This window comes from Cryptomeria japonica, chromosome 11, assembly GCF_030272615.1.
Source record: "Cryptomeria japonica chromosome 11, Sugi_1.0, whole genome shotgun sequence".
Lineage (NCBI taxonomy): Eukaryota > Viridiplantae > Streptophyta > Pinopsida > Cupressales > Cupressaceae > Cryptomeria > Cryptomeria japonica.
In genome coordinates this window covers 285,225,563-285,242,763 of record NC_081415.1, presented here as the reverse complement: position 1 = coordinate 285,242,763, position 17,201 = coordinate 285,225,563, and the positions used below count along the sequence as shown (strand labels likewise).

At 37.4% G+C, this 17,201-nt stretch overlaps 1 protein-coding gene across 1 annotated transcript in view; it reads left to right on the top strand.

The window, feature by feature from the left end:
- The window catches only part of LOC131050515 (uncharacterized), an 85,766-nt gene that overhangs the window by 33,666 nt on the left and 34,899 nt on the right, over positions 1-17,201 (top strand). The window contains exon 2 of the mRNA XM_057984714.2: positions 13,643-13,914. Coding sequence (XP_057840697.2) covers positions 13,643-13,914 — 272 coding nt within the window. The remainder of the gene's footprint in view (positions 1-13,642; positions 13,915-17,201) is intronic.

Here is a 17,201-nt window from a genome sequence, read left to right as displayed (position 1 = left end):
TTTGGCCTGTAGGAGCAAAATCGCTCCTGTCCCTCAGTGAAGGACGGGAGCTCAATTTCAAATATCTCATCATCCTTGCAGAGTCCAGATAAATTTTACGTTTGAAATGATAGAGAATGACAAGATCTTTCCATTGAATATAAATTGAAGATTTTCATGAACACAGAAAGGCCTCCAGGAGGAAAATCGCTCCTGTCCCTCAGTGAAGGACCGGAGCTACAATTCAAATTTCGCCTTGTCCTTGCAAGATTTTGAGAACTTAATGATTTGAGGATGTCCGAAGGAAGATACTTTGCCAAATGAATATAATTCGAGATGCAAAAAACGAAGGAAAATGACCTATATTGACTAAATCGCTCCTGTCCCTCTCCAAGGGACCAGGGCGAGGTACCTTGTAGCTCTCGTCCCTCTCCCAGGGACCAGAGCGATTTCCTTCATTTTGCAAAATCCAGACAAGGGTCGAGGCAAGTTTACGTTCAAAAACAAGGGAAAACATGAGATGAACACATTGAATATAAATTGAAGATTTTTGGGACGTCCATACCAGTGTTAAAAGCCTAGTTCGCTCCTGTCCTTTGGGAAGGGACCAGAGCGATTTTTGATATAATTGCTTTTTTTTGCAAAATTACAAACAATGTCAAGGCATGGACGGATAGAGTAAAGGAGGACGAATCCGTTGAATATAAACTTAGAGCATGGCAAAGTGAGATGAAAGCCACAAGGGAAGGATCGCTCCTGTCCCTCTCCAAGGGACCAGGGCGATACAATGGTGATGATACGTCCCTCCAAAGTTCAAGGTCGTCCCTCCAAGGTTCAAGGCCGATTCAAGTCAAGACGAATGGTGGCGAAGACATCTCAAGGCATTTCCATCAAGCGCAACGTTGCGAAGGTCATCACATGGAAGGATTTGCACTCTATAACCCAGATCGCTCCTGTCCTTTGGGAAGGGACCAGAGCGATATCTACATAATGGCGTAAATTTCAAAAGGCAAACAAATTTCAAGTTACCAAAAGGGTCGAAAGGACATCATTCCACGCAATGAAGATAATTGCAAGTTGGTACAAACAAGAACAAGCATGTTATGATGAACTTCGCTCCTGTCCCTCAGGAAGGGACTAGAGCGATATTGATATATTAGATTAATCCATGCAAGATTTACGTAAAGACAAAGATACACAAGGTTACATATGCTCCAGGACATCGTTTGAAGATAATTTGCAAGAGTTTTAAACGTCCAAACATTGCTAATCAAGGTAAAAGTCTCCCATCGCTCCTGTCCTTTGGACAAGGACCAAGGCGATACTATTAGAACACTCCCGTTCCTTCAAAGATCAAGGCGAAGCAAGGTTAGGAAGTGCGAAGGACAACGTTTGAAGGACATTGCAAAGGAGATCGAAGTTTAAAATCGCCAAGACCAAGGAGAAATGTGGATCGCTCCTGTCCCTCTCCAAGGGACAAGGGCGATGATCCTTATAACATCGAAGGTACCTTGCAAAAGCGAGTGGGACGTGCGCAAAGGACACAAGCATTGATAAGTTCGAAGGTCAAAGATACAAGATGAACATAAAGACATGGAGATCGCTCCTGTCCCTCTCCAAGGGACAAGGGCGATGTTATATAAAACACATGACATTCTTTGAAAGTCACGTTGAGACAAGGACGCACAGGATTTTAAATGACATTTAAAAGATGATGCAAGGAAAGGATCGTACCAAAATGAGGAATTTCAAGCAAAAACATGGAGATCGCTCCTGTCCCTCTCCAAGGGACCAGGGCGATAATGATCATAAGATACATTTGCTCGCACAAGAGAGGCATTCAAATTCGAAGGACCACCAGATGATCGATTTGGGAGGTGAAAATGAAGGAGTTAAAACGTCAAAAACGCAAGAATCTAGACCAAAATCATGAATCGCTCCTGTCCCTCTCCAAGGGACCAGAGCGATGAGGTACGTCCTTTTATTTTCATATCTTTGGCGCCAAATTTAAACAATTCGAATTTCATTAAATGCTAAATCAATTTAAAAAAATCGAAAATCCATTTTTTATTGGCATTTAATGTGGCGTTAAACATTTATTAATTATTTTGCCTTTATTAAAATCGAAATTTGCAAATTTAAAAAAACGCAAGGCATTAATGGTTAATTAATTAATAAAAAAAAAATCGAATTGGAGCGCTCATTTAAGGAGGTCGGCCTTGTCATTTCATTGCAAATCATTTAAAAATGGTTTTATTTACCAAGTCGGCCTAAGGGATGAAAGGGTGAAAGCGCTATATATTGAGGGTGGAAGATATCATTTTTACATAATCATTTTTTTTTTTATCCTTCATGCGAATTGAGGAAAGCAAAGATAGAGCGAATATTATCCAAGGTGGCGAAGACACTCCAAAGGTGGTGCGAATTGCATTGAAGACCAAGGGTGGCGCGCTTAGACATTCCAAAGGTGGTGCGACTTCAAACCAAAGGTGGCGTAGACATTCCCAAGATGGTGTGAGGCGTGCGAAGTGTGTTTGAAGAGGTGCGAATTGCAGATCAAAGGTGGTGTGAATTCGAAGACCACACCAAGAGCGAATTTGAAGATCACATTCTCTCCAGAGGTGGCGAAATCAAATTTGAGGGGATCATATTGAAGATTATCTTTATACCTCAATTTTGCCTAGGCAAATTTTGTTTTTGCATTCTAGAGTTAGCTCTCTATCGAGGTATGGCGATTTAATTATTATTGTTTTATTCATTCATCGTCATATTTCAAATTTTGAATCTTGAAATCTCTTAGCTCAATCGTTGTATTTTAGGAAATGATAACTCTAGGGACTTATCATGAGGTTTCCCAAAATCTATCTCTCTTATCTACGTTATTTATTGCAAAAATCTATTTCTCATAATGAAATGTTGTGTAGGTATGGCGACCCCAAAGGCGGGAGCATCCACCAGTCGCTCGGCTCTCATGAAAGAAGATCAGAAGACTGAAGAAGTGGAGACCAAGATCGTGTCCAAGTGGAGCAACATTGGAGATACAAACTTGGGGAACTTTAGTACGAAGAAGTTCCGAGAGGTCCCTTACATCGGCAAGCCATCACCTGTCGCCCGGAGAATAATAGAGAGTGGCATTATCAAGGCGGCCGGTTTTCCTCCAGCTATTCAATGCCACGAGCTGATGATCGAGTGTGCCCGTCATTACAATCCACAGTCCAGGACAATTGTGTCCAATGAGGGAAACATTTTGGCGTACCTTTCAGAGGAGGCCATAAGTGAAGCCTTCCATCTTCCAGAGCACAGGGACATGATATACAAGAGCATTGAAGGAGCCAGATCAGTGTACGATGATGATCCAGATGCTTGTCTAAGCATAATCAACAAGAACTGGCTACTCAAGAGTCGTCCCCGTCTGAGCAAAGTACCGAACACACCACACAGGATTGATTTCCAAGAGGAGTACAGAGATTTGATCACCATGCTCAACAAAGTTACAGGAGCACCTCATGCCTTCTATTTTGAGAAATGGATGTTTTATTTCATCCAGGTGATTGTTCAAAGAAAGGGTACAATACATTGGGCTAGGATAATTAGCCATTGCTTAGACATACAGTTGAGAAGACTCAGGGCTACTAAGTCCTTCCACATGAGTTCATACGTCATTTATGCCTTAATCAGGAGCGTTGAGTACGCAGGACTACCTCACAGAGGAGTGATTGGAAGAGGACCCGGCGAGGTCAGAGTTTGTGAATCCTATACCTACTTGCATCATCCACCAGGGAAGAACTACAAGTTAATCAATGATACTTTCACGATGAACATCACCAGGACGCTGCAAGGAGGGATTCACAACAGATTATCTCAGGATGCCCAGGAGTTAATCAAGAGGTACGGTGCTTGGTTCATTCAGTTTCCCAAGTTCACTTACATTAGAGTGTATGGATGTCCTTTACCTCCATACATGTTGCCGAGATACCCGACAGACAGGATTGTGTTACTTGAAGTAACAAGGCAGTTGGCAGCATATGTGAAGGCATTCAGACACAGACATCAGAATGGAGTTCAGGTACCTATTATTTTGGGTAATTCGGTTGAGGTATGTCCTACTATCTCAGCCATGGATGACGCAGAGAGGGAGTTAGCCTTGTATCCTTTTTCATCTTTTGCTTGGAGGAATAGTTTTGATCCACATGGACATTTAGAGGAGACGGTCGGTAGAAGATTTAGACATGAGTACCAGATTGAAGATTTTATGATGAATCTCCTAGATGATCTCGAAGTGAAACGAAAGATACATTCTAGATTGCCTTTGGATTTCATCAGGAAATGTAAGATTTACAGAGTGGCCGACCAAGCTCAGGACAACGGCAGGCACATCCAATCTTCATATGATAGAGAGAGAAAAACAATAAGTTTGAATTGGAATGAGCCCGAGGCCGTGGATTTAGATGATTTGATGGCACCAGTCTTGTCTTGTACTCGCAGATGGGTAGATGTTCAACATCAGAAGTTGAGAGAACAAGGCATAGCCATGTCTTTTACTTTGGAAGAAAAGCCAGCCGAAGGTGGAGCCAATGTTAGTGAAGGCCATCCTAATCCTAGGAATTCAGGTGAAGGTAACCTTCGATGTGCCAGTGAGGGCAACCTCCATTCGAGAGGTTCAAAGAGAAAGGAAAGATCAGAAAAGAAAGAGCCTTCCAAGAAAAAGCAAGGTGCTAACAAAGATCAAACGCCAGGTATTTCTTCCAGACCAGAGGATGGAACGATTCGAGTGGAAGAGTCCATGGAATCAATGGTACAGAATGATAGGCAGGAGGAAGGACAGGCACAGCATGTTTCATCCGATGGATCTCTCCAAGACTATGATTTAGATAATGATAATGAAGTAACATCTCCTCCCAGACAAGAAGAAGTAGTACACAAAGAAATTCAAGTTCAAGAGACAAGATCAAATATCCCAGATTGGTTGAAGGAAAGATTGACTAAGGTGATCGCAATTGAGGACGAGGACAGTGCAATTGATTTAGAGAGCCTTGTTGGACGTTCACATATGACAACAGAGAAGAAGAAGGCTACAAAGATGTCCAAGATGGTTCGAGATGAGACTGGATCTAGAAAACTGCAGATAGCTACACCGGCAGCAGACAAATATGAGGGTGAGATCCTAGCAGAGGACTATCATATACAGACTATTGAGTTAGGACCATCCACAGCAGAGTAGACTTTAGATGATGCCACCGACACATTTGAGGCATTGAAGGATAAGTTTAGAGAAGAAGTAGAAAAGAATAGAAAGCTTGAGAAAGAGGTCGGTGCATGGAGGACATATTTCAGTCACATCAATGAACCTTTGGGACGTCAGGATCCAGTTAGATCACCATTGCAGGCATTGCCCCTTCAATCAATCAATGAAGCAGAAAGATTCAGGAATATGGTCCAGCGTACATGTAATTGGATGGATAGATCTCACACGGTGGCCATTGAGTTTATTACAAGGATGTCGAAGATCACCCATCAGGCTATCCAAGTTCTTGAGATTATTCACAGATTGATGGCAACAGTAGCTGCATTTGCCCATACCAAGGACGTTGTCATCCCTGTCTTGAAAGTTATAAGACATACATCCAGAAGAATTCTAGCACAAGAGAAGATCTTAGAAGGTGATTCTCACAGTTTGTTTCAGTGGTCAACCTTACTCCATATAAAGAGTGTTCTCTTTGAGGACATCAGTGTTAGATGTGGTCAAGTTGAGGAGGTGATCAATCCGATCCAGGACAGAGTATTTGAGGTACTTCGTACCATTCTTGGCAGAGGGATCGAGGTCGAGACAGATGTGGATTTACAAGAATTTGAGGATAGAATCAAGATCATCTTTCGCAAGGACGCAGATGTTACAGATGAGCAGTATGATCAAATGTATGCCACCATGCTCCTGATTGATAGAACAAAGGAACTTGAACCTACTTGGGACACAGCTCTTCTAGATGCATTTGATCAGGTTATCCACTTAGAAGAGAGTATCAAGAATCTTCCCGAGATTCCAATCACAGAAATCGAAGGAATCGTGACAAAATTCATTGCATATGCTAAGAAAGAGAATTGGAAAGGGAATAAGATTCTAGATGAAAGGTTGTTACAGATGACATGACATCTTATTTCTCATTGGTTGATACCTCCTAGATTTTTGTGCCAAATTTAATATTTGGCTATGTATTTAATATTGTCCAGTAAAAAGGAGGTCATTTGTAACAAACCCTAATTAGGGTTTAGGTGTCATGATCTTGTCCGTTGATTTACTTTCAATCTGGACCTTTCATTGTAATTGGGGATGCTATTTATACCCCCATTTTTCATTTTATTTAGAGTCAGTTAATAGAGAATAGAGTTAAGAGTGAAATAGAGAGATTAGAATTGTAAGCAATTTTTATTTTGTAGCAAGATTGAGTCTTGAAGAGAGAAATTCAAGCAATTGTTGTATATGATGACTTGGAAATCAATAAAATATTGAAGTTATGGTGTTTTGTTGCAAGTTCCTTGAGTTATCTTCATGGTTGTTGGATGTACTTGAATCACGCTCAATCAAAGTGGTTGTTAATTTGAAAGACTAAGTGTGAGATTTGATATTTGGTAGGATTCGCTATCCAAACCACTAGCTTCTTGCTGATTGTAGGAACGCCTTGCGTGGTCGACTGGAAAACATTTTGAGTCCTTAACCTTCAAGCATTTTCGCATCTAGGATATGTACCTTCGTAGTAGTGTCCTTGGTCTTTGATGCATTGAATACCATTATTACCCTAGAAGATCGCACTAATTTCAATTAAGTTGTTATCTTATGGCAAAATTGAAGTTGGTTGAGTCTTGCCAAATCTCATTCATGCTAAGTCGTTCATAGGGTTAGGCTAGATTAGACCTCTTAAGCCCTATCTTTTTCCTTGTTTTTGAAAGTTCCTTTTAGTTTAGTGAAATCTTCGAGCCTTTGGAATCCGTAAGACGCCTTGGAGGAAACAGCAAATCACATCATACCACTAAAAAAGCTTGTCCACACGTGGAGACCCCACTAAAAGAACCTTGGAGTCTATCTAACTGATCCTTTTTGCAGATCTTCAGCAGTTAGAGACTATTTTCTCAAGAGAGGATAAGATGCCTGTCGGTATTTTATTCTGTGTATGATTGTGTACAAAATACACGTCAACACTACCATATGTTCAAAGCACTCGAAAGTGCATTTGAGATAAACAATGCAAGTAGAACCTTGACTCTAAAAAGGGAAATAAATCATATAAGTATAAACAAAGGAGAGTCAATCAATGCATACTTTATGCTGATATCAACCCTAAGGGATGAACTAGCAACGCTTGGATATGAGATCCAGAGCAAAGAGCTAACGCTCATTGCTCTAGATGGGTTGCCTAGTACATGGGAAACATTCGTCCAAGGCATTAGTGCAAGAGCTAAATATCCAAAATTTGATAGTCTAAGAGAAGATTGTCTTCAAGAGGAGTCAAGGCTAAATAAGAAGGGGATCAAACAAAAGAACATAGATGAAGATCTCCATGTTCTAAATACCAACTCCAACAAGAAAAACAAGAAGAAACATTTCAAGAAGAGAAAGAACCGACATGAGAAAAGGTCATCTAAAAGAGACAACTCTCACATTCAGTGCTTTAGGTGTGATCAATATGGACACTATGCAGCAAGATGTCCGGATAGAATCAAACAACAAGCTACATTTGCAAAAGTTAAAAGGGAAGAATATGACTCCGAGAAGCATGTATTCTACTCTGCCCTCTCCAGTCAAGTATCCAATAAATCTAACACCTGGATCATTGACAGTGGGTCTTCAAGACACATCACTAGATATAGAGAATTATTGGATTCCATGTTAGAAGAAACTGATGAGGAAGTAACCATTGGTGATGACTCTGCACATCCAGTGAAAGGCATTGGTACCTGCACCATTAAGCTGAAGATAGGCACGTCTCTTCAACTCACCAGAGTTCTATTCGTTCTTGGCATCAAGAGGAACTTAATCTCCATATCTGCACTTGAAGATGATGGGTATAGAATAACATTCATGAATGGTGAAGTCCTAGTATGGCCACAAAATTCTTCCATCAAGAAGGCTACAAGCCTAGGACATAGAAAAGGCTATTTATACGAGGTATGTACTGAATCTAACCTAGCCCTACTTCATGAGATTATAGATTCAAATGAAATTTGGCATAGAAGATTAGGTCATTTAAACTTTCATGCTTTATGTTCAATGGAAAAATTAGTAATTGGTTTGCCTAAGTTAAAACAATACCATTCTGGTACATGTAAGGGGTGTGCCTTAGGCAAAAATACTAAGAGTTCCTTTCAGAATAGTTCTAGGAAAACAAGCAATGTTTTAGAACTAGTTCACTCTGACCTATGTGGGCCAATGTCTGTACCATCATTAGGGGGGTTCCTTTACTATGTAATATTCATTGATGACTTCTCCAGGAAAACCTGGATCTATTTTTTTAAACGTAAAGAATCTGAAGAGATTCTCAAGAGATTTAAGGAATTCAAATCTCTCTAAAAACTCTTTCGAAAGGAAAATAAAAACCTTAAGGACTAGTAATGGGAGGGAATACACCTCAGATATTTTTAGGGAATTTTGTAAAGATGCTGGGATTAAGAGGGAGTTCACTGCCCCTTACAACCCCCAACAAAATGGGGTTGGTGAGAGGAAAAATAGAACCATTGTAGAGGCAGCCAAAACCATGCTTCTTGATCAAAACTTAGAAACTCATCTTTGGGTAGAAGCCTCCAACACTGCTGTATACATACAAAATAGATGCCCTCACTCCCATATTGAAGATAAAACTCTTGAAGAAGTTTTCACAGGTATAAAACCTGATATCACTCACTTTAGGATATTTGGATGCCCTGTCTACTTTCATATACCTAAAGAGAAAAGAACAAAACTAGAACCCTCTGGAAGAAAATGAATCTTTGTTGGATATGGTGCAACCTCTAAAGCCTACAGAATATTCGTGCCTAGACATAGCAATATTGAACTTAGTAGAGATGTAATATTTGAAGAAGACATAGCCTTCAAAAGAGCCAAATACTCTATTGAGTCAAAAGTCTATGTTCCATCTTCAGACATAGAAGAGGATTCCACTCCTGAGATTCAGAGGGAGTGCTTAGAAGAAAATGAAGAACAAATTCCTCCCCAAGAAATCGCTAAGAAAAGACCTCTGTGGGTTCACAAAACAATGGAAGATGCAAGGGATTTTGCAGCTCCTTTAGGGACTTTTAGAGAAAGTAAGAGGCCCTGAAGATTCCCGAAGATTCACTAGCTATGTAGCCCTAATGAATGATCTCTCTAAATTAGAACCTTCTAGTGTAACAGATGCTCTTAAACATCAAGTTTGGAAAGATGCCATGTCAGAAGAATATAAATCCATCCTCAACAATGATGTATGGGAAATTGTTCCTAGGCCAAAAGGGAAATCCGTTGTCTCATCCAAGTGGCTATTCAAAATCAAACATGCTGCAAATGGTAGCATAGAGAAACATAAAGCCAGATTTGTTGCCTGGGGGTTCTCACAAAAAGAAGGAATAGAATATGATGAGACATTTTCTCCAGTTGCTAGATACACCTCTATCAGAACAGTCTTGGCCATTGAAGCAGCCAAAGGTTGGAAAGTCCATCAAATGGATGTGAAAACTGCTTTCTTGAATGGCGAAATTGAGGAGGAAGTCTACTTAGAACAACCAGAAGGGTTTGAGATCCACAATACAGAGACACATGTGTGCAGATTAAAGAAAGCTGTATATGGTCTAAAACAGGCTCCTAGGACCTGGTATGAAAGAATTGACAGCTATCTGTTGGGATTGGGATTCTCAAAGAATGATGCAGATCCAAATCTTTACTTCAAGAAAGTCAAAAGTGACATGCTGATATTGATCTTATATGTTGATGATCTTCTGATTACAGGAGAAGATCATCTTATTGGTCAATGTAAGAAAGACCTTGAAAAGGAGTTTGATATGAAGGATTTAGGCCTTCTACATTACTTCCTTGGATTAGAAGTTTGGCAAAACTCTAACAACATTATACTTAATCAAGGAAAATACACCTTAGACATATTGAAGAGATTTGGTATGATGAACTGCAGACCCATGACTTCTCCCATGGAAACTAATCTTCACAAATTGAAAGAGGTAGCTGCCGATTCCCCATTGGTAGATCCTATGCTCTACAGACCGATGATTGGATCATTATTGTACCTGGTCAATAATAGACCTGAATTGAGTCAATTCATGTGTGAACCTAAGGAGATTCATCTTATGGCAGTAAAACATATAATGAGATACCTTAAAGGCACTCTCAACTATGGACTCAAGTATGAGAATATTGATTTGAATCTTCACAGGTTCACTGATTCAGATTGGGCTGGAAGTGTGACTGACAGGAAAAGCACCTCAGGGTGCTACTTCAGCTTGGGTTCAGCCATGATTTCTTGGATTAGCAGGAAACAGTCTTCAGTAGCTCAAAGCTCTACTGAGGCCGAATATATCGTAGCTTCCATGGCTGCACGAGAAGCTGTATGGCTACGGAAGCTACTTGTGGGATTATTCGGAGAACCAATGAAGCCTACTATAATTCATTGTGACAATCAAAGTTGTATAAAACTCTCCGTGAACACTGTATTTCATGATAGATCCAAACACATTGAGATCCCTTATCACTATGTGAGAGATATGGTGGATAGGAATGTGATTCAGTTGCAGTATATCAATACAGAAGACCAGACAACAGACATACTGACCAAACCTCTAGCCAGAGTGAAAGTTGAACACTTCAGAAAAGGTCTTGGTATGATTGAGTTATAATCAGTTTTGTAATCTGTACTAATATATGAGATGTTTAATGTGTAAACTTCTTTTGTCGTGTTATGACTTTATGGGCTCCACCCCTTGTGTACATTTCTAAAAGGTGACGATCTTTTAGACTATGAACACTTGTATTAAACATTATGAGGTGACGATCTTGTAATGTTGATATCATGCTGACTTGATATCACACTGACTCATGGATGTGCCATGATATGTTATGGTAGACATTATGTGACGTAATGTCAGTGCACATACCATAACCTGGATATAAGGGAATTCAACATTCTCAAGTATTTTATATCCAAGGTATCGCGTGTTATGTGATACTGATATCACGTGTTATGTGATATCTATATCACGAGATGATGTGATATATTCTTGTGTCACTCATTACGTGATGCATCATGTCACGAGCATATGTGATATGATCCTTTGTATTACGAAGTCGTGTAACACATTTTTTAATGAGAAATATCATGCTTATTTTTACATAGGTCTCCAGTTATCTTCCCTAGCTAAGAGGGAGTGTTGAAACTTAGTAGCTTCGGTAAGATAAATGATTGAATGAGAGACTTCATTTATCTCTCATTCAATCATCTACCTATCGATATAACTTGAATCTAAATGTAGACCTCATGATTAAATAAATGAACTTTTTATAATCATCTTATATGCATAATCGATCATACTATAATCATATTATTCATGCTGTGATTGTAATAAAATCAGACCAGACTTATGATAACTATCATAGCTAGCATATGATAGCATCGATTGATGCTATCATATGATAACTGTAATAGTTATCATCTTAATCTCACATTATATCGATCGGTTATCTGATGATTATATTATTTGACATAACCCGATTGTTTATTGGGTGATTATATTACTTGACGTGACCCGATTGTTAATCGGTTAACTATACTATTTGACGTGACCCGATTGGTAATCGGTTTATTATGTTAAATGACGTGAACCGATAGTTATTGGTATAACACTCAAATGAAGCGGTGCCTATGCACCGATCAAGACATGTCTTGATTGGGCATGTCAAAAGACATGTCCGGTCAAGGCATGCCTTGATCGGTGGGCATTGCCTATAAATATATATGTCAATGAAATGCTGTAGGTGCATAGAAATAATTAATGTTATCTTCAGCAACCTGTGACATAAGAAGCAACAAAAAATATTAGTAAAAGAATAACAATATTATACAACTTCAGGCTGGAACATAAATTTGAATATCATTTACATTTACTAATAGATTTTGCCATTTTAGTTTGAGAAAATAGATCCTGCAACATGTCGAAGAGAGCGGAGATAAAAGACTTCCTGTAGTTGCTTGGAATGCAATTTTGGTGATATGAAGTAACTTCCAAATTATTAGATAGCTGGTTTAGAATATACAGTTATTCCATTTAATAAATAAATTTTATTCTTTTATAAAACAGTAAGCCATTTTGTTGTAACTGATTGATATATTGGTTATTTTCTTATGAAAAGTTAGGCAGCAGGCCAAACAGACTCATTTATTTTGAGTTGATTGTTTATATTCTGTTGGCCAAAAAGCCTCAATAAACTATAAAGTATGGCCTGGAAGGCGAATGTAATTTTTTTGAGAACAAGTCACAATATACAAAGCTCGTGTATTGAGAAATGCTTAGCAGCTTTACAGGTGGACCAAGAGGGAGAGCCCACTCTCAGGAAACATCAGTGATGTTTTCTTAAATTATTTCCTATGTGTGTTTTCATTTTGTAGTTGATAAAGCTTTATACATTTTGGTTTAATTCTGATTATCATATAAAACAATACTGCACATTAATTATTCATCTTGTGTGATTGTTAGAATATTCAAAGTTATCAATTATTGAAGTTGTTTACTTGTTTCACATTGTTAAAGAATTATAGCAAGTTTACAAATCGCTGTATTTACTATAGTTACGGTATTTGTCACCTGCATATGACTGGTGTAGTTGTTTGTAATGTTGTGATCCACTCACAGCTCACATAGCAGCCTGAACAGTTTTTGTAGCAATGTATAGTTATTATTTACAGTCCCTATAGCATTGTTTACAATTCTTGTAGAAGTTTTGAAAGAATGATTTTGCTTTCATTTTTAGAGTAGTTGCATTCCATTATTCTCAAGCTCACTATTTGGAGCCCTTGTGAAATAGTCTCTACACCTTTTGTAAGTTTATGCCCTGGATTGACACAAGGATTGAACTGAATTTTATTTATTTTTAAATTGAATCTATCTCATAAATCTACCTTAGTTTTCAGCTTATCAAGTACAACAACCAGCATTCGGACCAAACAATACAATGATTTTTACTATTGGATTTTAAACATGATGATCAGAAAACAAGTGTGTTATTGCTGACATATTTTCTCATTGAATCATCGGAGCTGGCCCAAGACATTAAATTGCTTCAAACACATTTCATTCTTTGACTTGAATTTTTCTATATTGAAACCTTGTACATGTTTAAAAGGTGTGCTTTTGCGGTTGCTGTTCAAAAATTGACTTGGGTTTTAACTTTTATGTTTTAGAGTTTTTGATACCCATAAAATTCATGCACCTATGCTATCAAGAAATCAAATTATTCCTTTCTATACCTTTTTAAACAAATGTACTTTCATCATCCAAGGAATCAAATTATTATCACTATGCATGGATTAATATTTCTTTTACATTGTTGATTATTCTAATCCAAATTGTTCCCATCGTCTATGGTAGGATGATTTTATAACAAACTAACCATTCCATTCATTGGATGTGACAACAGATTTTAGAACCTGTTCGAGAAGATGGCATTGATGTCCTATTGCTTTTCTTCCCTGGAGGACTTACTCCCACTCAAGCATACTTTCCTCTAATCAACACTATACAAAAAAAATCTAGTTTCCGTTTGTGGGCAACAATTCTTGATCCTGGGAAAAGTCCAATTAATTTGCCTATGATTGAAGCTAGCTTTGATGGGATGATAACAAGGACAAAAGAACTTGGATTTGAATCTGGAGAACTATCTATAAGTAGAATATTTGTGGCAGGGCACAGGTATACACAAAACTTGCTTGCAAATCTCTTTCAGATTTCAATTCAATTAATTTTTGATGGTCTATTTGTTTTCCTCTCTCAATTTTATGAGTGATACTGCCTAAATTTTTTGGGTGCCAATCCTTGCAAAGTTTAACTATTTCCTATCCCGTTTAATGAGGCCCTTTTCTGCTGCCTTGGTTTGATAAAGACAGCACTCAAGAAATCTCTTTTGCTATAGTTGATAACCATTGGCTTTAAAATTGGATTCTCCAATTTATGCAGGTATGGATTATCTTTTATTCTGTCATTGCAGATGGGAATGTTCTGTTAGGTACTTGTGTTTACTATGGGAGGATATCTAAAAGTAGAGTTAGTATTCTGTTTGGGTTGGATGTGAAGATAGGTTTGATGGACATAAAACATAACAAAGACAGCAAGCAACTTGAATTTATTGGTGGACCTTTATATTCTGTGTACTTGAAGCCAATGATCTAACATTATAGGTAGCTGTACATATTCAGTATTTAGTTTCATCTTATTTTACATGTTTTCTTTATGTAAGAATGAGTTCGTGGTAAGACTTATCAATTCAATTACTAATACCCCATTCAAAAGGGAGAAAGTTTATCCTGGCAAATTTATCTCTTCAATTGATGCTAATATGAGGAATTCGAACTGCGAATGTGTTGGTGATAAAAAGCACACATGTTAGTAAGCTCATCAAAGTCTATTAAATAGGACGGTCTTGTGTATTCCTTGACCTCTTGTTTGAGTAGCTAGAATGGGTTGCTTTCTAATTTTTTTTACAAACTTCTTAACTTTATTGTATTTCTCTCTACATCTTTCAATTTCTGCCAGAATTTTTCTTGTTTATTCTTTCAAACTTCATAGTACTGAATGGGATGAACTGCAGTGGAAAAGCCTCCAAAGAAACATTTTTTGTGAAATGAATTTACTCAGATTGGCGAAGGCTATGTTCGTGAAAGTAAAAAGGAAAATGTTATAAAATGTCCTATCCTTAGGTTGAAGAAATTTTTCAGACAAGGTGATATATGGTTTCTAAAATGAAATGACCAAATTCCTAGTGCTAAAGGAAACTCATGAAAGCAAGCAATTGAAGGATACTAGAGTGAAGGAAACTAGTACAAGGATAAAATAGAACATTCCATTGCAAACACCTAAGAGTCAACAATCAATTCAAGGCAATAAGAAGGAAATATATAGGTTCTTTAGAGAGAGTGTCAGATATCATGGAGAGATTTCATTTTTACAACATTTTTTGGCAGGTGGGATATCATCCAATGTTAAGAGTCTTTATTGGCATAATATGGAAAGGATCACCAGTTATGCTTCTAAAGGATATATAAGCTCTGGTTACAATACCCTACTTGCACTGAGAGAAAATAAAGGCTGGCAGGTGTTCAGAAGCCATTTGACTGTTGTGGAAAAAATCCATGGGTGAAAGTTTTCACATTTGAAATAGAGACAGACAATCAAGAGACAGAAAATGTTTTAAATATAAACTCACAGTGCATCATGTTTAGGAAAAAAGTTTTTATTTTTTTAAGGAGTCTGTATGGAGAGAAACAATATTGATGTTTTGGATCTCCTTTTGTACCCATCATCAAGACAAGAAAGATGAAAAGATTACCGATCCCAATCCCTTTATATTAGATATGTCCGTTGAAGGAAGGAAATACCTTGCCTGAAAAATAATTAATTACATCTGCTCCAACCTAAACCTGTTAAACAGGTGAGCAGAATTATTAAAAGGCAACCCATTACAACAGTGATACTGTCAAATGCATTAATGAATGTGAGCAGATTGACACTAATAATAATTAATTGATTACTAAATAATCATATTGTTCAAAGATTAGATTAATTAATCAAATAATACATTAAAAGCTAGTGCCCAACCCCTCTCATAAAGTTACTGGGTTTCTAATGCTTTATGGAATTTTGCAAAACAATTCTCACTAGCAACAACTTCTACCTCTATAATGCAAACTTGGTGTATTGTAGAATATGGGTATTTTAGAGGTTGATTTGATGACCCTATTGAGTCAAATATATGTGCTAACTCTTCTCTGAGTTTTCTACCTAGTTCTCGCAAGTATTTTTGAGTTGCATTGTTTTGTGTGTACGATGCAAATCCTTTCTTGCATTTCAAATGTTTTATTTTCTTCCTTTAGTGCACATGTTGTAGGTGGTTGAATGTACATAGAAGTTTAAGATGTCTCACTTTAAATGCATATGTCTAGTACCAAAGTGTAGCATAGTTGCCCCGAGTTTTTGGATCAGTTTTACGACAAACCATTGAGGTTGGCAAAAAATGAACAAATGAAAAAGTAGTATGCCTTTGATGAGTTGTGTGATAGAACAATGGAGTGTCCAAAAAATTAGAAAAGTAAAAAATTAACATGCCTTTGGTGAGTGACACAATAGACCATTGGGGTGCCCAAAAACTGAACAATATAAAATTGACATGCCTTTGGTGAGTCACACAATAGACCATTAGGGTGCCCAAAAAATGGCTTTCTTTAGTGAATCACTCTTCAAAAGCCATTTGGATGCCCATAAAATAAAGAAATATACAGAGTGGCAAGAGGGTCCAAATTGCATGATTATAATTTACAAGGATGAAAGAAAAAAGTGCATAGCTTAAAAGTGCCAAAATTGGCAAAATCACATGATTTTGCCCCAAATGACCAAAGTTAAAAAGTGCAGATTTTGTCTTTAAAGTTAAAAAAATGACATATGATCTCCAAAGTTCCAATTTTGATCTAACATATTTTGTTTTTAAATAATTTATTTTCATAATTTTAGTATTAAGAGATTGCTTGGTTTTCAACCAAACATTTTGGGCAAAATCTTAATTTATTTTTGTATTTATTGTAAACATTTACATTTATAAATAAGTGCTTTATGTACTTGGGTTTTAGCCAATGCAATTTTATATCTACTCAATGCTGAAATTATTGTTCAATTTACTAGTGTGTTAATTTAATGAGTTTAATAGAGTTTAGCTATTACCTATAGCCTTCATTAATAAGTATGTTGTAGCTTTGCATGCAAATTTCAATTGCTCGATTTATAGAATCTTTTATCTGATTATAATTCAATCTTGTTTGCACACTCTTTATCATGTTTTCTTTTAGAAAGAAAGTGTGTGTGTGTGTGTGTGTTCAATGTCATAGGTTAAGTATTTGTGTTGGTCATAATTCCTTTAATTGCATGGAAGTGTTCTTGTGGCCTTGTGCTTGTATCTAAGAACCAAAAGATAGGGTAACTTTTATTTTCTT